Source organism: Vigna umbellata, chromosome 3 (genome assembly GCF_029865625.1).
Source record: "Vigna umbellata cultivar VRB3 chromosome 3, Vumbellata_1.0, whole genome shotgun sequence".
Classification (NCBI taxonomy): domain Eukaryota; kingdom Viridiplantae; phylum Streptophyta; class Magnoliopsida; order Fabales; family Fabaceae; genus Vigna; species Vigna umbellata.
The window spans coordinates 11,272,710-11,293,391 of record NC_142167.1 but is presented as its reverse complement, the minus strand read 5'-3'; the positions used below and the strand labels follow the sequence as shown (position 1 = coordinate 11,293,391).

Sequence of the window (20,682 nt, the reverse complement as noted above, 5' to 3'; positions counted from 1 at the left end):
ACTTCGTCCACTTCAACTTCTTCAACTTCATCCACTTCTCCCACTTCTTTCACTTCTTCTTCTTATTTTTCTTCCACTTCTTCTTGTTCTTCTTCTTGTTCATTTCTTTCTACTTCTTCCACTTCTTCCACTTTGTCCACTTCGTCCACTTCTCCGACTTCTTCCACTTATTCTTCTTATTCTTCTTCCACTTCTTCTTCTTGTTTTTCTTCTTGTCCATCTTGTTCTATTTATTCTGCTTTTTCCACATCTTCCACTATGTCCACTTCGTCCACTTCGCCACTCCGTCCACATCGTCCATTTCGTCAATTTCGTCAACTTCGTCCACTTCGTCCACTTCCACTTCGTCCACTTCATCCACGTCGTCCACATTGTCCACGTTGTCCACGTCGTCCACCTCGTCCACCTCGTCCACCTCGTCTACCTCGTCCACCTCGTCCACCTCGTCCACCTCGTCCACCTCGTCCACCTCGTCCACTTCGTCCACATCGTCCATTTCGTCTACTTCGTCCACTTTGTCTACTTCGTCAACTTCTCCACTTCTTCCACTTCTTGCACTTCTTCTTGTTCATCTATTTCTGCTTATTCTTCTTCTTCCACTTCTTCAACTTTGTCCAGTTCTCCCACTTCTTCCACTTGTTCTTCTTATTCTTCTTCCACTTCTTCTTCTTATTCTTCTTCTTGTTCACCTTGTCCTACTTATTCTTCTTTTTCCACGTCTTCCACTTCGTCCACTACGTCCACTTCGTCCACTACGTCCACTTCGTCCACTTCGCCCACTTCCTCCACTTCGTTCACTTCGTCCACGTCGTCCACTTCGTCCATTTCGTCAACTTCGTCCACTTCGTCCACTTCGTCAACTTCTCCCACAACTTACACTTCTTCTTCTTATTCTTCTTCCGCTTCTTCTTCTTGTTCTTCTTCTTGTTCATCTTGTTCTGCTTACTCTACTTCTTCCACTTGTTCCAATTCGTCCAATTCATCCACTTCATCCAGTTCATCAACTTCGTCCACCTCATCCACCTCGTCCACCTCGTCCACATCGTCCACTTCGTCCACTTCTGCCACTTCTTCCACTTCTTCTTCTTGTTATTCTTCATCTTATTCTTCTTCTTCTTCTTCATCTTCTTCTTCTTCGTCCACTTTGTCGACTTCGTGCACTTCGTCCACTTCCTCTTCTTATTCTTCTTCCACTACTTCTTCTTCTTTTTCTTCTTGTTCTTCTTGTTCTTCTTGTTGTTCTTCTTCTCCTTCTTTTTCGTCCACTTCGTCCACTTTGTCCACTTCGTATTCTTGCTCTTCTTTCACTTCTTCCACTTCTTCCACTTCTTCCACATTTTCCACTTCTTCCACTTATTCCACTTCGTCCACTTCGCCACTTCGTCCACTTCGTCCCCGTCGTCCACTTCGTCCCCTTCGTCCTACTTCGACCACTTCGTCCACTTTGTCCACTTCGTCCACTTCTTCCACTTCGTCAACTTTGTCAACTTTGTCAACTTCGTCCACTTCAACTTCTTACACTTTGTCCACTTTGTCCAATTCTTCCACTTCTCCCACTTCTTCCACTTCTTCTTCTTATTCTTCTTCCACTTCTTCTTGTTCATCTTGTTCTGCTTATTCTGCTTCTTCCACGTCTTCCACTTCGTCCATTTTGTCCACTTCGTCAACTTCTCCCACTTCTTCCACTTCTTCTTCTTATTCTTCTTCCACTTCTTCTTCTTGTTCATCTTGTTCTGCTTACTCTGCTGTTTCCCGTTGTTCCACTTCGTCCACTTCTTCTAATTGTTCAACTTCACCATTGAGTCCACTTCGTCCACTTCGTCCACTTCGTCCACCTCGTCCACCTCGTCTACTTCGTCCACCTCCTCCACCTCGTCTACTTTGTCTACTTCGTCCACTTTATCCACATCATCCATTTCGTCCATTTCGTCCACTTCGTCCACCTCGTCAACTTCGTCCACTTCGCACACTTCGTCCACTTCGTCCACTTCGTACACTTCGTCCACTTCGTCCACTTCGTCCACTTCGTCCACTTCGTCCACTTCGTTCACATCGTCCACATCGTTTACTTCGTCCATTTCGTCCACTTCGTCCACTTCGTCCACTTCGTCCACTTCGTCAACTTCGTCCACTTCGTCCACTTTGTCCACTTCGTCCACTTCGCCACTTCATCAACTTCGTCCACGTCGTCCACTTCGACCACTTAGTCAACTTCGTCCACTTCTCCCACTTCTCCCACTTCTTCTTGTTGTTCTTCTTCTTGTTCATCTTGTTCTGCTTATTCTGCTTCTTCCGCGTCTTCCACTTCGTCCACTACGTTCACTTCGTCCATTTCGTCCACTTCCTTCACTTCGTCAACTTCGTCCACTTCCTCCACTTCGCCACTTCATCCACTTCGTAAACTTCGACCACTTCGTCCACTTCGTTCACTTCGTCAACTTCGTCAACCTCGTCCACTTCGACCACTTCGTCAACTTCGTCCAATTCAACTTCTTCCACTTCATCCACTTCTCCCACTTTTTTCACTTCTTCTTCTTATTTTTCTTCCACTTCTTCTTCTTGTTCTTCTTCTTGTTCATCTCTTTCTGCTTATTCTGTTTCTTCCACTTCTTCCACTTTGTCCACTTCGTCCACTTCTCCGACTTCTTCCACTTCTTCTTCTTATTCTTCTTCCACTTCTTCTTCTTGTTCTTCTTCTTGTTCATCTTGTTCTATTTATTCTGCTTTTTCCACATCTTCCACTACGTCCATTTCATCCACTTCGCCACTCCGTCCACTTCGTCCACATCGTTCACTTCGTCAATTTCGTCAACTTCGTCAACCTCGTCCACTTCGTCCACTTCCACTTCGCCTACTTCATCCACGTCGTCCACATTGTCCACGTTGTCCACATCGTCCACGTCGTCCACGTCGTCCACCTCGTCCACCTCATCCACCTCGTCCACCTCGTCCACCTCGTCCACCTAGTCCACCTCATCCACCTCGTCCACTTCGTCCACATCGTCCACTTCGTCTACTTCGTCCACTTTGTCCACTTCGTCAACTTCTCCACTTCTTCCACTTCTTGCACTTCTTCTTGTTCTTCTTCTTGTTCATCTCTTTCTGCTTATTCTTCTTCTTCCACTTCAACTTTGTCCACTTCTCCCACTTCATCCACTTGTTCTTCTTATTCTTCTTCCACTTCTTCTTCTTGTTCTTCTTCTTGTTCATCTTGTCCTACTTATTCTTCTTTTTCCACGTCTTCCACTTCGTCCACTTCGTCCACTTCGCCCACTTCGCCCACTTCGTCCACTTCGTTCACTTCGTCCATTTCTTCTTCTTGTTCATCTTGTTCTACTTACTCTACTTCTTCCACTTGTTCCACTTCGTCCAATTCATCCACTTCTTCTAGTTCATCAACTTCGTTAATTGAGTCTACTTCTTCCACTTCATCCACTTCATCCACTTCGTCCACATCGTCGACTTCGTCAACTTCTGCCACTTCTTCCACTTCTTCTTCTTGTTCTTCTTCATGTTATTCTTCTTCTTCTTCTTCATCTTCTTCTTCTTCGTCCACCTCGTCCACTTCTTCTACTTATTCTTCTTCCACTACTTCTTCTTCTTTTTCTTCTTGTTCTTCTTGTTGTTGTTGTTCTTCTTCTTTTTCGTCCACTTCGTCCACTTTGTCCACTTCGTCTTCTTGCTCTTCTTCCACTTCTTCCACATTTTCCACTTCTTCAACTTATTCCACTGCGTCCCCTTCACCACTTCGTCCACTTCTTCCCCGTCGTCCACTTCGTCCACGTCGTCCACGTCGTCCACCTCGTCCACCTCGTCCACGTCGTCCACTTCGTCCCCTTCATCCTACTTTGACCACTTCGTCCACTGATAACAGTTGAAAAACTGTTATTTTCATTCTTAAAAAGGATACTAAAAGCAACCTTTAACACTTAGAAACTAGCTTGAAATCATGCTTTTGGTTATATTTTTAGAAATAAGAGAGCTTGACAGGTTTATGCTTGATTTCAATGTTTTTATGCAGGTTTTAAGGTGAATTTGGTGAAAGAAGTGAAGAAGGATAGAGATGGAATCAGAAAAGACATAAAAAAGTGCAAAAGGAGAAACCGCAACTGCCGCTCAGCGGCACTCAGAAACCTACGTTGGCTCCGCTGAGGGGTGAAAAGGCCGCTGAGGGGAGAAAAACAACTCACGCACTTACCGGTAAGTGTTAACTCTTTGGCAAGTGTACCAAATCGTTCAAAGTAATAAAACCGGTAAGACCGGATATCGTTTCCCAAGAGACTCGTGTCACCAAACAATCGTATAATTTCACCCTAACTTAGACTAAAGAATGCTTCATAATTTGTGTTTTTATGCAAATAAAGTAAACATGAAACATAATTAATAAAAGTGATCTTAGATACTCAAACACTTGGAAATGGAAAGATTAGAAATGATATGGAATGGTATTGTTGGGGGTATGATTTCACCTACTTCACTCTTATGTAAAGAAAATCACTTCCTCTTCATTCAAAAGCCAATGTCAATCTACTAAATTACTCAAACCCAATTCCTTGGTAGAGAGAGCCTAGACTTCCTTATTAGACTCCAATTCCTTGGAAAACCTAACAATTATTTCTGCATTAAGAATTGAGATCTTAAGACAACCAAAAGTCCTAGCTCTATCCCTAGATACTATTTCCTTTAGGTGTTTAATCCAAGTCCAGATTTACCCAACATTTTCCAATATCAAGCAAACCCTAAAATCATGTAATGGGTAGCAATTTCACAACAAGCATTAAGAAAAGGAATTAAACACTAACAATCAATGAAAGAGGCATAAATTCATTCAAAACATAGTATTTTACATAAGATTTCAGTGGCTACATCAATCCCCCAACAATAATGAAACTAGCTCTCCATGAATGGAGAGCTCAAGCTTACAACAATGGTGGAAATGGGAGAAGGAAGAAGACCCAAGGATGAAGAAGGACTGTTTCCACAGCTCCTAGCTCGCCTCCAAGAGCTCCAATTGAGAGAAATCGTGTCTGGGCAGCAAAAGATCCCTTCCCCTTCGCGTTTTAGGGTTAAATAAGCTGTCTGCCACATCAGTAAAAATCGCGCCCGGGCGCCCTCTGTCAGTTGCGCCCGAGCGCGAAGCTCTCGTAAAAATTCAAACCTGGCGAAAAGTCGCGCCCGGGCGCCCTCTCTGTTTCGCGCCCGGGCGCGAGCCTCTCGCATCTGGACGAGCGCCCTATTCTGGCTTGGACGAGCGTCCTCTGCCTGGGACGAGCGTCCTATCATGGACGAACGTCCTCTCCTCTGGACGAGCTTTCTGGACGAACGTCCTCTGCCTGGCTGGACGAGCGTCCACTTCTGCCTGGCTGGACGAGCGTCTGCTTCTTGGACGAGCGCCCGCTTCTGGGACGAGCGCCCTCGGACAAGCGTCCTCCTGGACGAGCGTCCTCCTTCCTGGACGAACGTCCACTGTCCTGGGACGAGCGTCATCCTTCCTAGACGAACGTCCACTGTTCTGGGACGAGCGTTCGCTCGTGCTTCCACTCTGGACGAGCGTCCGTTCTTCTGCCTTCTGGACGAGCGTCCGCTCTCCTGGGACGAGCGTTCTTGCACTGCTGATGGCATTTCTTCGTGCTAATTTCTTGGTCCAGTTCTATCGTTTGTTGGAGAGTCTTCCAAGCTCATTTTTAGCTACAAAATAAGGGATTATTGATGAAAGTACATCAAGGTAGCCAAAAACACAAATATATAGAAAACAAGACAAAACAAGAGGACTAAGCAAGTTATAAGTTAGAAAGGAGTTGATTTTGCTACTAAAATGATGCTTAAAATATGGTAAAATTTAGCATTATCAAATACCCTCAAACTTACAACTTTGCTTGTCCTCAAGCAAAAGTACTTCTCCTAGCAAACAATTCAATCACAATGGTCTAGCTGGTCAAGCATAGTTTCAATCAAATAAACAAAATCAATCATGCTTGCTCAACTTATAAATCACATTCAAGAGACAATATAGTCTTAACAAGCTAAACTTCAATCATGGTGCTCACAAATTAAAAGTCACAAGATAGATGCAAATGATAGATCAACAAACATGGCAAGATGTTTTCAATGAGTGCATGGAACCAATCCTCACCAAGGAAAGTGTTTCACTCAAGCACAATGGTGTATAAGGATGTGTGTCTAACTCTCAAATATCACAATGTTACACAAATAAACTTTGCCTTTCGTTTCAACAATTTCAAACACATTACAAGCAAGTTACATCACAAGGACTTTTTGAAGCTTGTATTGTGGCTGGGCTAAGAAGAAAAATTGGTTTTTCTCAACAACAAAGTACCTTGAGATAAGAGACCAAACAATTTAATTCATGATATAACATAGTATCTCTTTTTCTCCAAAATTGAATAAACCACTCTCAACCTATTTCCCAACTCTTGGTCATTGAATTCATGTTTTTGTTTTTCTTCCTCTTTCTTCCTTTTCTTTCTTTTTAACTCAACTTATTGTTTTCTCAATGCTCCCCTTTTTACACTCCCCCAAACTTAGACCATTCTCCTCACTCTAATATATATGATCATCTCAACTCAAGGTAAGGAGGTTAAGGATTTTTCAATAAGCTTAAGGTTTCGGGAATGAGAAAGTTTTCTTTAAGGTTCAAAGGTTATACATTGGCTTTTAGGTTCAAAATGTAGAAGAGGTGGAAGAACAAGATGGCCTTGATCATTTGTAACAAGCAAGCAAATAGTTCAAATAGAGAAACTTAGGCAAAATCAACTGTGATTCCAAAGTAATAACATTCAGCAATAAACTCTGAGGCACAACATCTCACAGGTTTACTCAAAGTTCCAAAGTTTGATAAACATCATGCCAAGAATATTGATCACAATTAAAACCAAGCATCTATCTAAACAGATACAAGCAACCACAATCTCTGTTCAACAAGCTCAACCACATAATCTAAATCAGATTTTCAAAACAATTCTCATAGATAAAGAGCAAGCACAAGAGATTTGCATTCATTTCAAGCTTAACATATGATTCACTCAAATCACCAGACCAATTGCACAAGAACTATCCACAAGGCAAGTCAAAAAGAAATCAAAAACACAAATACTGAAAGCAAATAAGAACTGGAAATTAAAACTGAAAAACCGAATTAAAATGGACTCTTTGCATCTCCAGCAGTGTAGGACACTAGCTTCACTTTCATCTGAAACATCTTCCTCCAACAGTAGAGTATACTCCGCAACTGCTCCACCTCCCCCATCAGTAGGGGCCTGGCCCCCAGGCCATGCTACACGAGCAGCAAAATTTTCAAGTCATAGGTTGGCCAATGGTGGTTTCAAACTTGTTAAGTCCTTAGGAAGATCTTATCCTGTAACAACAAAGCTCAAAGCAAACTTAGTATCTCATAGTCAACAACTGGAGAGAAGAATCCATAAAACAAACTAAAAGAAATATGCAAAAGAAAGCAAAAAAAAAAACAAAACAATGAAAGCCAAAACAAACAAAGACAAAAGTACAAGAACAAAGAGGGAAATCTTAGAATTAAGCTTCCCAAAGGTACAACAACACAAAAAGGAATAACAACACATCAAAAGGAGTGTGTGAAAGAGTGCAAAAGAATGGGAAACTCATCATAAATCAAGAAAACAAAAGTGCAGAACCAGAATTTTTGGTGCTGGGCGCCCCTGGTGCAGCTCACGCCCGGGCGCCCCTGGTGCAGGGGGGCTTGGGCGCCACTCAGTCAATCTGGTGCAGAGGCCACTGGTGCAGCTCGCGCCCGGGCGCCCCTCAGCAGGGGGGGCTTGGGCGCCATATCAGTTTTCTGCATAATGCAGATTTCTACGAAATTGGCCACTCACCATGTGATTTTTGGTTCTAGACCTTCATTCAATGCACTTACACACAAACCAAGCTACAAATAACATAAAACTTATACAAACCACAAAAACAACATTACAACTCAAAAATCACAACAATTCAAAACTACACAAACATGCAAAACATAAGCTACTAATACACAAAACACAAAAATCACACAACCATAAGTAAAAAGGGTAAGAAAATTGGGTTGCCTCCCAAAAGCGCTTGTTTAACGTCATTAGCTTGACATCATTAAGCTCAAGTTTGATTCTTGATGTTGCAGTGTCTCTTCTTGTCATGACACCAACATCCTCTCAGTAATTTCCTAGTCACCAACTTGACTCTCCTAGAATATGGAGCCTCGATCTCAAGTACTCCATTTATCTTGATGTTCTTGATGACCCATAACCTATTCTTGAATTTCACTGGTTTGCCATGTTTGGGCTCATCGCTTGCTTTCACAGAATTTTGGTGAACTAGTTCTTCTTCCTTTTCTTCTTCCTCTCCCTTTACTCTTGGGGATAAACAGCTGAGGCTCCTCTTGACCAACTTGGCAGCTTGCTCTGTTAGACTAGTGATTGATAAAATTTCATCAGTGGCTTCAATACTAGTCTCTTTTTCATGATTTTGCTGCTCAACCCCAAAGACGTTGAAAGTTACTTCCTCATCTTGGTCCTTTAATTTCACTGTTCCTTCTTCCACATGAATGACAACCTTTGCTGTCTTCATGAAAGGTCTTCCAAGTATGAGTGGTATCTCTGCATCTTCTTCCATGTCCATAACTACAAAATCCACCGGGAATTGGAGTTTATCTATTTTGACCACCACATCTTCCATGACACCATACGGATACTTGATGGATCTGTCCGCCAGCTGCAGCATCATTTTTGTAGGCTTGACTTCAAGACCACCAATCTTCTGAAGCATAGATAGGGGTATCAGATTGATACTAGCCCCCAAGTCAATGAGAGCCTTCCCTATATCATGGTCTCCAATGGTGCACGGGATGGTGAAACTTCCCGGATCTTTAAATTTTGGAGGGAGAGTCTTCTGCATGATGGCACTACAATTTCCCTGCACTTCAATTGTTTCCTCATCTAAATACCTCTTTTTCTTGTTGAGGAATTGCTTCATGTGCTTTGCATAGGCGGGAATTTGTTGCAATGCTTCAGTAAAGGGTATGGTGATCTCAAGCTGGTTGAAGATATCCATAAACCGCCCCAATTGCTTCTCTTTCTCCTTTCTTGAGTAGATTTGTGGATAGGGAAGAGGCTTCTCAACTTCCTTTCCTTTTCTTCTCTCATCTCCCTCTTCTTTCTTTTTCTCTCCTCTAACATTTTCCTTTTCTTCTGACTCATCTTCTTTCAATTTATTATTCTCTCCACTAACTTGTTCCATCTCATAATCTTTCTTTGCTTTTTCCTCCATCTCTCTCTGAGCTAATACCTTTCCACTTCTAGTACTGATTACATTGCATTCTTCCTTCGGATTAGTTTCAGTATTGGCTCCAAAACTCTTATTAGACTTTTCCTCTAGCTTCTTGGCCAGTTGACCAACTTGTATCTCCAAATTCCTGATGGAAGCTTCCGTGCTTTTATGGTTGGAGATGGACACTTGCATAAACTGCTGAAGAGTATCCTCCAACTTTGAGGTCCTGTCTAATAAAGAGGAATGTTGTTGATATTGTTGTTGTGGTGGTCTATTTGATGGCCCAGCTTGTTCTTGACCCATGCTTGGGTGAGGTCTCCACCCTTGGTTGTAGTTACCTTGTCTACCTTGATTACCCATATAGTTCACCTCTCCTTGGGACTTTGCTTGCATGGCACACTGACCATTCACATGATCTCCACCACATAACTCACAACCTTGATGTTGAGCTTGAGAAACATTTTGGAGCTCTTTTGGCAACTGAGAGAGTTTGTTCATGAGAGCTTCAAGTTGTTGAGTCATTATCTTGTTTTGAGCTAACAAGGCGTCCTGAGATTGTAGTTGAAAAACACCTTTTTGTTCGAGTTGAGCCCTTTCATTTTGCACTTCATTGTCATTAGAAGCCATATTCTCTATCAGCTCATGGGCTTCGTCTGGAGTCTTCCAGCGGATATTTCCTCCTGCTGAGGCATCCAACATCAATTTGGTTTGGGATCTCAATCCTACCAAAAACATGTTGAGAACGGTAGGCTCATCAAACCCATGAGTGGGTGTCTTTCTCAGTAGCCCTTTGAATCTGTCCCAGGCTTGACTCAGAGTCTCATTGACATCCTGCTGAAAATATGAAATCTCCTGTTTCCCTTTGTTAACCTTGGACTGTGGAAAGAATTTGTTGAGGAATTTTGCCACAACATCTTCCCAAGTAGTAAAGCTATTTTCAGGGAAAGAATTCAGCCACATCTTCGCATTACCTCCCAAGGAGAATGGAAATAAGCTGAGCCTTATCGCTTCATCCGGCACTTGATGAATCTTTACAGTGTTGCAAATTTCCAAGAAAGTTGCCAAATGATTATAAGGGTTCTCGTGTGATAGGCCATTGAACTGATTACTCTGCACCAGATGAATGAGAGCAGGCTTCATTTCCATGTTCACAGCATTTACCTGTGGTCGAGCAATACTATTAAAGTGGAGCGGTCCTGCGAAAGTAGAGTAATCTTCCAAGGTGCGCCTTGCTTGTCTATCACCATTGTCATTCATATTGTCACCCATATCCCCCATTTCCTGATCAGCTGTAGGAGAGTTTGGTAGCTCAGAGGTTACAGGTGTAGGAGAAATGTCTCTTGAAGTCCTGTTTTCTCTTCTTCTTTGGCTATTGTTTCTTCTTACTGTCTTTTCAACTTCAGGATCCAATAGAAGAGGTTCAAGTGATGGTGTGCTTCTAGTACGAATTTTTGTCTGCATTCACTAAAAACAACAATACTAGAGCACAAGATTAACTTTAAGATTAATAAAAACAAATTTATTCACAGTATAAAGAATATAAGAATAAAGCCTAAGTTGGTTAAGAATTACACAACAGTAAAGTACTAACACCGAGTCCCCGGCAACGGCGCCAAAAACTTGTTAACTCTTTGGCAAGTGTACCAAATCGTTCAAAGTAATAAAACCGGTAAGACCAGATATCGTTTCCCAAGAGACTCGTGTCACCAAACAATCGTATAATTTCCAACTAACTTAGACTAAAGAATGCTTCATAATTTGTGTTTTTATGCAAATAAAGTAAACATGAAACATAATTAATAAAAGTGATCTTAGATACTCAAACACTTGGAAATGGAAAGATTAGAAATGATATGGAATGGTATTGTTGGGGGTATGATTTCACCTACTTCACTCTTATGTAAAGAAAATCACTTCCTCTTCATTCAAAAGCCAATGTCAATCTACTAAATTACTCAAACCCAATTCCTTGGTAGAGAGAGCCTAGACTTCCTTATTAGACTCCAATTCCTTGGAAAACCTAACAATTATTTCTGCATTAAGAATTGAGATCTTAAGACAACCAAAAGTCCTAGCTCTATCCCTAGATACTATTTCCTTTAGGTGTTTAATCCAAGTCCAGATTTACCCAACATTTTCCAATATCAAGCAAACCCTAAAATCATGTAATGGGTAGCAATTTCACAACAAGCATTAAGAAAAGGAATTAAACACTAACAATCAATGAAAGAGGCATAAATTCATTCAAAACATAGTATTTTACATAAGATTTCAGTGGCTACATCAATCCCCCAACAATAATGAAACTAGCTCTCCATGAATGGAGAGCTCAAGCTTACAACAATGGTGGAAATGGGAGAAGGAAGAAGACCCAAGGATGAAGAAGGACTGTTTCCACAGCTCCTAGCTCGCCTCCAAGAGCTCCAATTGAGAGAAATCGTGTCTGGGCAGCAAAAGATCCCTTCCCCTTCGCGTTTTAGGGTTAAATAAGCTGTCTGCCACATCAGTAAAAATCGCGCCCGGGCGCCCTCTGTCAGTTGCGCCCGAGCGCGAAGCTCTCGTAAAAATTCAAACCTGGCGAAAAGTCGCGCCCGGGCGCCCTCTCTGTTTCGCGCCCGGGCGCGAGCCTCTCGCATCTGGACGAGCGCCCTATTCTGGCTTGGACGAGCGTCCTCTGCCTGGGATGAGCGTCCTATCATGGACGAACGTCCTCTCCTCTGGACGAGCTTTCTGGACGAACGTCCTCTGCCTGGCTGGACGAGCGTCCACTTCTGCCTGGCTGGACGAGCGTCTGCTTCTTGGACGAGCGCCCGCTTCTGGGACGAGCGCCCTCGGACAAGCGTCCTCCTGGACGAGCGTCCTCCTTCCTGGACGAACGTCCACTGTCCTGGGACGAGCGTCATCCTTCCTAGACGAACGTCCACTGTTCTGGGACGAGCGTTCGCTCGTGCTTCCACTCTGGACGAGCGTCCGTTCTTCTGCCTTCTGGACGAGCGTCCGCTCTCCTAGGACGAGCGTTCTTGCACTGCTGATGGCATTTCTTCGTGCTAATTTCTTGGTCCAGTTCTATCGTTTGTTGGAGAGTCTTCCAAGCTCATTTTTAGCTACAAAATAAGGGATTATTGATGAAAGTACATCAAGGTAGCCAAAAACACAAATATATAGAAAACAAGACAAAACAAGAGGACTAAGCAAGTTATAAGTTAGAAAGGAGTTGATTTTGCTACTAAAATGATGCTTAAAATATGGTAAAATTTAGCATTATCAGTAAGCGGCACTATTTTGGGCTTGGGCCTAATTTTCTGTAATTTTAGAATAGTATATAAGCTTTAGGACATCCTAGGGTTTGTATCTTTGGCAGAGACGAAGCAAACACTCACTTTTCCATCCCTTGAAGGAAGATCTTGGATGCTCAGGCTACCTCCTCCTCTTTCTAGGGTTCTATCTTTCGTTCTTTCATTATTATTCATCTAGTTTCACCATGAATATGGTGAACTAAACCTTGTATTGTTGTTGGGGAATCAATGTAGTCTTGTGAAACTCTCATATATGGAATTTATTTTAACGTCTTATATTAAGATATATGCTTTCTTTCATCTTTAGCTAGGGTTTTTCCTCTTTGCTTATTGCTTGCTTTGTTTAACTCATTCATTGCCATGATTATTGATTTTGTCGAAACGTACATGGAAGTCTAGATCCGGGGAATTTCTCCCAATAGCATATTGGTTGCCTTTAAGCTCCTGCACTTTAAGAAATAATTACTAGGAATGCTAGGAATTGTATGAACACATAATTAAGGATAGGCCTTCTTGCAAGGTGATTTAGAGAGTGGCATTAGCATTGATGATAAGAATGATGAATTCCTAAAAGTATATGAGAGTGGATAAGATGAAATTGATAACCCCAACAACATACTCATCCATCTAATTCATTGAAGTGTTTGTATTCTGTATTTCTCCATTGATCAAATTCATGCATACATATTTAATTACTGTCTCTTGCATTTAAACCTACAATCAATTTGTTCTTAAGTCTTAAATAATCAACAAAACATATAGCTAAACTAGGCTGTGAGTCCTTTGGGAAAACGATACTTGGTCTTACCTTGTTTTATTACTTGATACGATTCGGTCACACTTGCCGATTGTTAAACAAGTTGGTGGCGCCGTTTTTCGGTGATCATAAATTTGTCATCATCCACTTCATCCACTTCTTCCACTTCGTCAACTTTGTCAACTTTGTCAACCTAGTCAACTTCGACCACTTCAACTTCTGACACTTTGTCCACTTCGTCCACTTCTTCCACTTCTCCCACTTCTTCCACTTCTTCTTCTTATTCTTCTTCCACTTCTTCTTATTGTTCTTCTTCTTGTTCATCTTGTTCTCCTTATTCTGCTTCTTCCAGTTGTTCCACTTCGTCCACTTCATCCACTCCTTCCAATTCTTCAACTTCGCCATTGAGTCCACTTCGTCCACTTCATCCACCTCGTCCACCTCGTCCACCTCGTCTACTTCGTCTACTTCGTCCACTTTGTCCACTTCGTCCACATCGTCCACTTCGTCCATTTCGTCCACTTCGTCCACTTCGTCAACTTCGTCCACTTCGCCCACTTCGTCCACTTCTTCTTCTTGTTCTTCTTCCACTTCTTCCACTTCTTCTTCTTATTCTTCTTCTACTTCTTCTTCTTGTTCTTCTTCTTGTTCATCTTGTTTTGCTTACGCAACTTCTTGTTCTTCTTCTTGTTCTTCTTCTTGTTCTTCCACTTCAACTTCTTACACTTTGTCCACTTCGTCCACTTCTCCCACTTCTTCTTCTTATTCTTCTTACACTTGTTCTTCTTGTTGTTCTTCTTGCTCAACTTGTTCTGCTTATTCTGCTTCTTCCACGTCTTCCACTTCATCCACTTCGTCCACTGCGTCCACTTCGTCCACATCGTCCACTTCGTCCACTTCGTCCATTTCGTCCACTTCGCCCATTTCGTCAACTTCGTCAACTTCATCCACTTCGTCCACGTCTTCCACTTCGTCCACTAAATCCACTTCGTCCACTTCGCCCACTTCGTCCACTTCGTACACTTCGTCCACATCGTCCACATTGTCCACTTCGTCCACTTCATCCACTTCTTCTTGTTCTTCTTCCACTACTTCTTCTTGTTCTTCTTCCACTATTTCTTCTTGTTCTTCTTTTTCTAGTTCTTCTTCTTCTTCTTTTTCTTCAACTTCGTCCACTTCGTTCACTTCGTCTTCTTCCTCTTCTTAACCTTCTTCCATTTCGTCCAATTCGTCCCCTTTGCCAACTTCGTCTCTTCGTCCATTTCGTCAACTTCGCCCACTTCGTCCACTTCGTTCACTTCGTCAACTTCGTCACCTTCGTCCACTTCGTCTACTTCGTCCACTTCGTCAACTTCGTCAACTTCGTCAACTTCGTCAACTTCGTCAACTTTGTCCAATTCAAATTCTTCCACTTCGTCCACTTCGTCCATTTCGTCCACTTCTCTTTCTTATTCTTCTTCGACTTCTTCCTCTTGTTCATCTTATTCTGCTTACTCTACTTCTTCCACTTGTTCCAATTCATCCACTTCATCCACTTCTTCCAGTTCGTCAACTTCGTCCATTGGGTCCACTTCGTCCACCTCGTCCACTTCGTCCACGACGTCCACTTCTCCCACTTCTTCCACTTCTTCTTCTTGTTCTTCTTCTTCTTCTTCTTCTTCTTCTTCTTCTTCTTTGTCCACTTCGTCGACTTCGTCCACTTCTTCTTCTTGGTCTTCTTCCATTACTTCTACTTGTTCTTCTTATTCTGGTTCTTATTATTCTTCTTCTTCTTTTTCTTCCACTTCGTCCATTTCGTCCACTCGTCCATTTCGTCCACTTCGTCCATTTCGCCCACTTCGTCCACTTCGTAAACTTCGTCCACTTTGTCCACTTCGTTCACTTCGTCAACTTCGTCCACTTCGTCCACTTCGTCCACTTCGTCCACTTCGTCCACTTCGTCAACTTTGTCAACTTCGTCCACTTCGTCCACTTCAACATCTTCCACTTCGCCCATTTCCTCCACTTCTTCTTCTTATTCTTCTTCCACTTCTTCTTCTTATTCTTCTTCTTGTTCATCTTCTTCTACTTAGTCTGGTTCTTCCACTTCTTCCACTTCGTCCACTTTGTCCACTTCGTCCACTTCGTTCACTTCGTCCACTTCGTTCACTTCATCCACTTTGTTCACTTCGTCCACTTTGTCCCCTTCGTCCACATCGTCCACTTCGTCCACTTCGGCACTTCGTCCACTTCGTCCACTTCGTCCACTTCGTCCACTTCATCCACTTATTCTTCTTGTTCTTCTTCTTGTTCTATTTCTTCTTGTTCTTCTTCTTGTTCTTCTTCTTTTTCTTCCACTTCATCCACTTCGTCTTCTTCTTCTTCTTCCACTTCTTCCACTACTTCCACTTCTTCCACTTCTTCCACTTCGTCAAATTCGTCAACTTCGTCCACTTCAACTTCTTCCACTTTGTCCACTTCGTCCACTCCGTCCACTTCTTACATTTCTTCCAGTTCTTCCACTTCGTCAAATTCGTCAACTTCGTCCACTTCAACTTCTTCCACTTTGTCCACTTCGTCCACTCCGTCCACTTCAACTTCTTCCACTTTTTCTGCTTATTCTTCTTCTTGTTCATCTTGTTCTGCTTATTCTGCTATTTCCACGTCTTTCACTTCGTCCACTACGTCTACTTCGTCCACTTCGTCCACATCGTCCACTTCATCCATTTCGTCCACTTCGTCAACTTTGTCAACTTCGTTCACTTCTTCCACTTTGTCAACTTTGTATACTTCGTCAACTTCCTCCACTTCGTCCACTCCGTCCACATTGTCCATTTCGTCCACTTCGTCCACTTCGTCAATTTCGTACACTTCTTCAACTTCGTTCACTTCGTCAACATTGTCAACTTCGTCCACTTTGTCAACTTCATCCACTTCTTCTTCTTGTTCTTCTTCCACTACTTGTTCTTTTTCTTCTTCTTGTTCTATTTGTTCTTGTTCTTGTTCTTCTTCTTCTTCTTTTTCTTCCACTTCATCCACTTTGTCTTCTTGTTCTTCTTCAACTTCTTCCACTACTTCCACTTCTTCCACTTCTTCTACTTCGTCAAATTCGTCAAATTCTTCCACTTCGTCCACTTCAACTTCTTCCACTTTGTCGACTTCGTCCACTTCTCCCACTTCTTCCACTTCTTCTTCTTATTCTTCTTCCACTTCTTCTTCTTGTTCATCTTGTTTTGCTTACTCTGCTTCTTCCACTTGTTCCACTTCGTCCACTACGTCCACTACGTCCACTTCGTCCACTACGTCTACTTCGTCCACTTCGTCCACTTCGTTCACTTCGTCAACTTTGTCAACTTGGTCCACTTTGTCAATTTCGTCAAATTCGTCAAATTCGTCCCCTTCGTCCACTTCAACTTCTTCCACTTCGTCCACTTCGTCCACTTCGTCCACTTCTCCCACTTCTTCCACTTCTTCTTCTTATTCTTCTTCCACTTCTTCTTCTTGTTCTTCTTTTTGTTCATGTTGTTCTGCTTAATCTGCTATTTCCACGTCTTTCACTTCGTCCACTACGTCCACTTCGCCGACTTCGTGCACTTCGTCCACTTCATCCATTTCGTCCACTTCGTCAACTTCGTCAACTTCGTCCACTTCCACTTCGTCCACTTCGTGTACTTCGTCCACCTCGTCCACTTCGGCCACTGCGTCCACTTCATCCACTTCTTCTTCCTGTTCTTCTTCCACTACTTGTTCTTGTTCTTCTTCTTGTTCTATTTGTTCTTGTTCTTCTTCTTCTTTTTCTTCCACTTAATCCACTTCGTCTTCTTCTTCTTCTTCTTCCACTTCTTCCACTTTGTCCACTTCAACTTCTCCCACTTCTTCCACTTCTTCTTCTTATTCTTCTTCCACTTCTTCTTCTTGTTCTTCTTTTTGTTCTTCTTCTTGTTCATCTTGTTCTGGTTAATCGGCTTCTTCCACTTGTTCCACTTCGTCCACTACGTCCACTTCGTCCACTTCGTCGACTTCGTTCACTTCGTTCACTTCCTCAACTTTGTCAACTTCGTCCACTTTCTCAACTTCGTTAACTTCGTCCACTTCAACTTCTTCCACTTTGTCCACTTCGTCCATTTCGTCCACTTCGTTCACTTCGTCCACTTCCACTTCGTCCACTTCGTCCACCTCGTCCACCTCGTCCACTTCGTCCCACTTCGTCCACTTCGGCCACTTCGTCCACTTCATCCACTTCTTCTTCTTGTTCTTCTTCCACTACTTGTTCTTGTTCCTCTTCTTGTTCTATTTGTTCTTGTTCTTGTTCTTGTTCTTGTTCTTCTTCTTTTTCTTCCACTTCGTCCACTTCGTCTTCTTCTTCTTCTTCCACTTCTTCGACTACTTCCACTTCTTCCACTTCTTCCAATTCGTCCACTTCGTCCACTTCGTCCACTTCGTCAACTTCGTCCACTTCGTACACTTCTCCTACTTCTTCCACTTCTTCTTCTTACTCTTCTTCCACTTCTTCTTCCTGTTCTTCTTTTTGTTCTTCTTCTTGTTGATCTTGTTCTGCTTACTCTGCTTCTTCTTGTTCCAATTCGTCCACTTCGTCCACTTCTTCCAGTTCGTCAACTTCGTTCATGTCGTCCACTTCATTCACCTCATTCACTTCGTCCACGTCATCCACTTCGTCCACTTCTCCCACTTCTTCCACTTCTTCCTCTTATTCTTCTTCCACTTCTTCTTCTTGTTCTTCTTCATGTACTTCTTGTTCTTCTTGTTCTTCTTCCACTTCGTCCACTTCGTCCCCTTCGTCCCCCTTGTCCCCTTCGTGCACTTCGTCCACTTCGTCAACCTCGTCCGCTTCGTCCAGTTCGTCGACTTTGTCAAATTCTCTCACTTCTTCCACATCTTCTTTTTGTTCTTCTTGTTCTTCTTCCACTTCTTCTTCTTGTTCTGCTGGTTCTTCTTCTTCTTCCACTTCGGCCACTTCGTCCACTTCGTCCAACTCGTCCACTTCGTCCAGTTCGTCGACTTTGTCCACTTCTCCCACTTCTTCCACTTCTTCTTGTTCTTCTTGTTCTTCTTGTTATTCTTCTTCTGCTGGTTCTTCTTTTTCTTCTTCTTCTACTTCGTCCATTTCATCCACGTCGTCAACTTCGTCCACTCCGTCCACATCGCCCATTTCGTTTACTTCGTCCATTTCGTCAACTTCGTTCACTTCGTCAACTTCGTCCACTTCGTCAACTTCGTCCACTTCGTCCAGTTCAACTTCTTCCACTTCGTCCACTTCGTGCATTTCGTCCACTTCGTCTATTTCGTCCAATTCGTCCAATTCGTCCACTTCGTCCACTTGGTCCACCTCGTCGACATCATCCACATCGTCCATTTCGTCCACTTCGACCAATTCGTCGAGTTCTTCCATTTCGTTCACTTCGTCAACTTTGTCAACTTCGTCCACTTCGTCCACTTTGTCAACTTCGTCAACTTCGTCCACTTCAACTTCTTCCACTTCTTCCATTTTGTCCACTTCGTTCCCTCCGTCCACTTCTCCCACTTCTTCCACTTCTTCTTCTTATTCTTCTTCCACTTCTTCTTCTTGTTCATCTTGTTATGCTTATTCTAGTTCTTCCACTTCGTCCACTTCGTCCACTTCGTCTGCTTCGTCCACTTCGTCCACTACGTCCACTTCGTTCACTTCGTCCACTTCGTCCACATCGTCCACTTCGTCCACATCGTCCACTTCATCCACCTTTGCCACTTCGTCCACTTCATCCACTTCTTCTTCTTGTTCTTCTTCCACTACTTGTTCTTGTTCTTCTTCTTGTTCTATTTGTTCTTGTTCTTGTTCTTCTTCTTCTTCTTTTTCTTCCACTTCATCCACTTCGTCTTCTTCTTCTTCTTCCACTACTTCCACTTCTTCCACTTCTTCCACTTCGCCCACTTCGTCGACTTCGTCAACTTCATCAACTTCATCCACTTCAACTTCTTCCACTTCGTCCACTTCGTGCACTTCTCCCACTTCTTCCACTTCTTCTTCTTATTCTTCTTCCACTTCTTCTTCTTATTCTTCTTTTTGTTCTTCTTCTTGTTCATCTTGTTCACCTTAATCTGCTTCTTCCACTTGGTCCACTTTGTTAACTACGTCCACTTCCTCTACTTCCTCCACTTCTTCCAATTCCTCAACTTCGTCCGTTGAGTCCACTTCGTCCACTTTGTCCACTTCGTCCACTTCGTCCACCTCGTTCACGTCGTCCACTTCGTCCACTTCTCCCACTTCTTCCACTTCCTCTTCTTGTTCTTCTTCCACTTCTTCTTCTTGTTCTTCTTCCACTTCTTCTTCTTGTTCTTCTTCATGTACTTCTTGTTCTTCTTTTTCTTCTTCTTCTTTGACTTTGTCCACTTCGTCCCCTTCGTCCCCCTCGTCCACTTCGTCCACTTCGTCAACCTCGTCCACTTCGTCCAGTTCATCAACTTTGTCAACTTCTCTCACTTCTTCCACTTCATCTTCTTGTTCTGCTTCCACTTCTTCTTCTTGTTTTTCTGGTTCTTCTTCTTCTTCAGCTTCGTCCACTTCGTCGACCTTGTCCACTTCTCCCACTTCTTCCACTTCTTCTCTTTTTCTTCTTGTTCTTCTTCCACTTCTTCTTCTTGTTCTGCTGGTTCTTCTTCTTCTTCCACTTCGTCCGCTTTGTCCATTTCGTCCACTTTGTCCACCTCGTCCACCTCGTCCACTTCGTCCAGTTCGTCGACTTTGTCCACTTCTCCCACTTCTTCCACTTCTTCTTGTTCTACTTGTTCTTCTTCCAGTTCGTATTCTTGTGCTGCTGGTTCTTCTTTTTCTTCTTCTTCCACTTCGTGCACTTCGTCCACTTCGTCCACTTCCTCCACTTCGTCCACCTTGTCCACTTCGTCAACTTCGTCCACTCCGTCCACATCGTCCATTTCGTCCACTTCGTCTACTTCGTCAACTTCGTCCACTTCATTCACTTCAACTTCTTCCACTTCATTCACTTCAACTTCTTCCACTTCGTCTACTTCGTCTACTTCCTGAACTTCGTCAACTTCATCCACTTCGTCAACTTCGTCAACTTCGTCGACTTCGTCCACTTCATCCACTTCAACTTCTTCCACTTCGTCCACTTCTCCCACTTCATCCACTTCTTCTTCTTATTCTTCTTCCACTTCTTCTTCCTGTTCTTCTTCTTGTTCATCTAGTTCTGCTTATTCTGGTTCTTCCACTTCTTCCACTCCATCCACTTCCTACACTTCGTCCAGTTCATCGACTTTGTCCACTTCTCCCACTTCTTCAACTCCTTCTTCTTGTCTTCTTGTTCTCCTTCCACTTCTTCTTCTTGTTCTGCTGTTTCT

The 20,682-nt window shown here is 42.9% G+C and overlaps 1 protein-coding gene across 1 annotated transcript; it reads right to left on the bottom strand.

The window, feature by feature from the left end:
* Window positions 1-8,124: 8,124 nt before the first annotated feature.
* On the bottom strand, window positions 8,125-10,755 carry LOC124825632 (uncharacterized). The gene has a single exon (XM_047298293.2). The coding sequence runs from the start codon at window positions 10,753-10,755 to the stop codon at window positions 8,125-8,127; it is 2,631 nt and encodes an 876-aa protein (XP_047154249.2).
* Window positions 10,756-20,682: the final 9,927 nt, after the last annotated feature.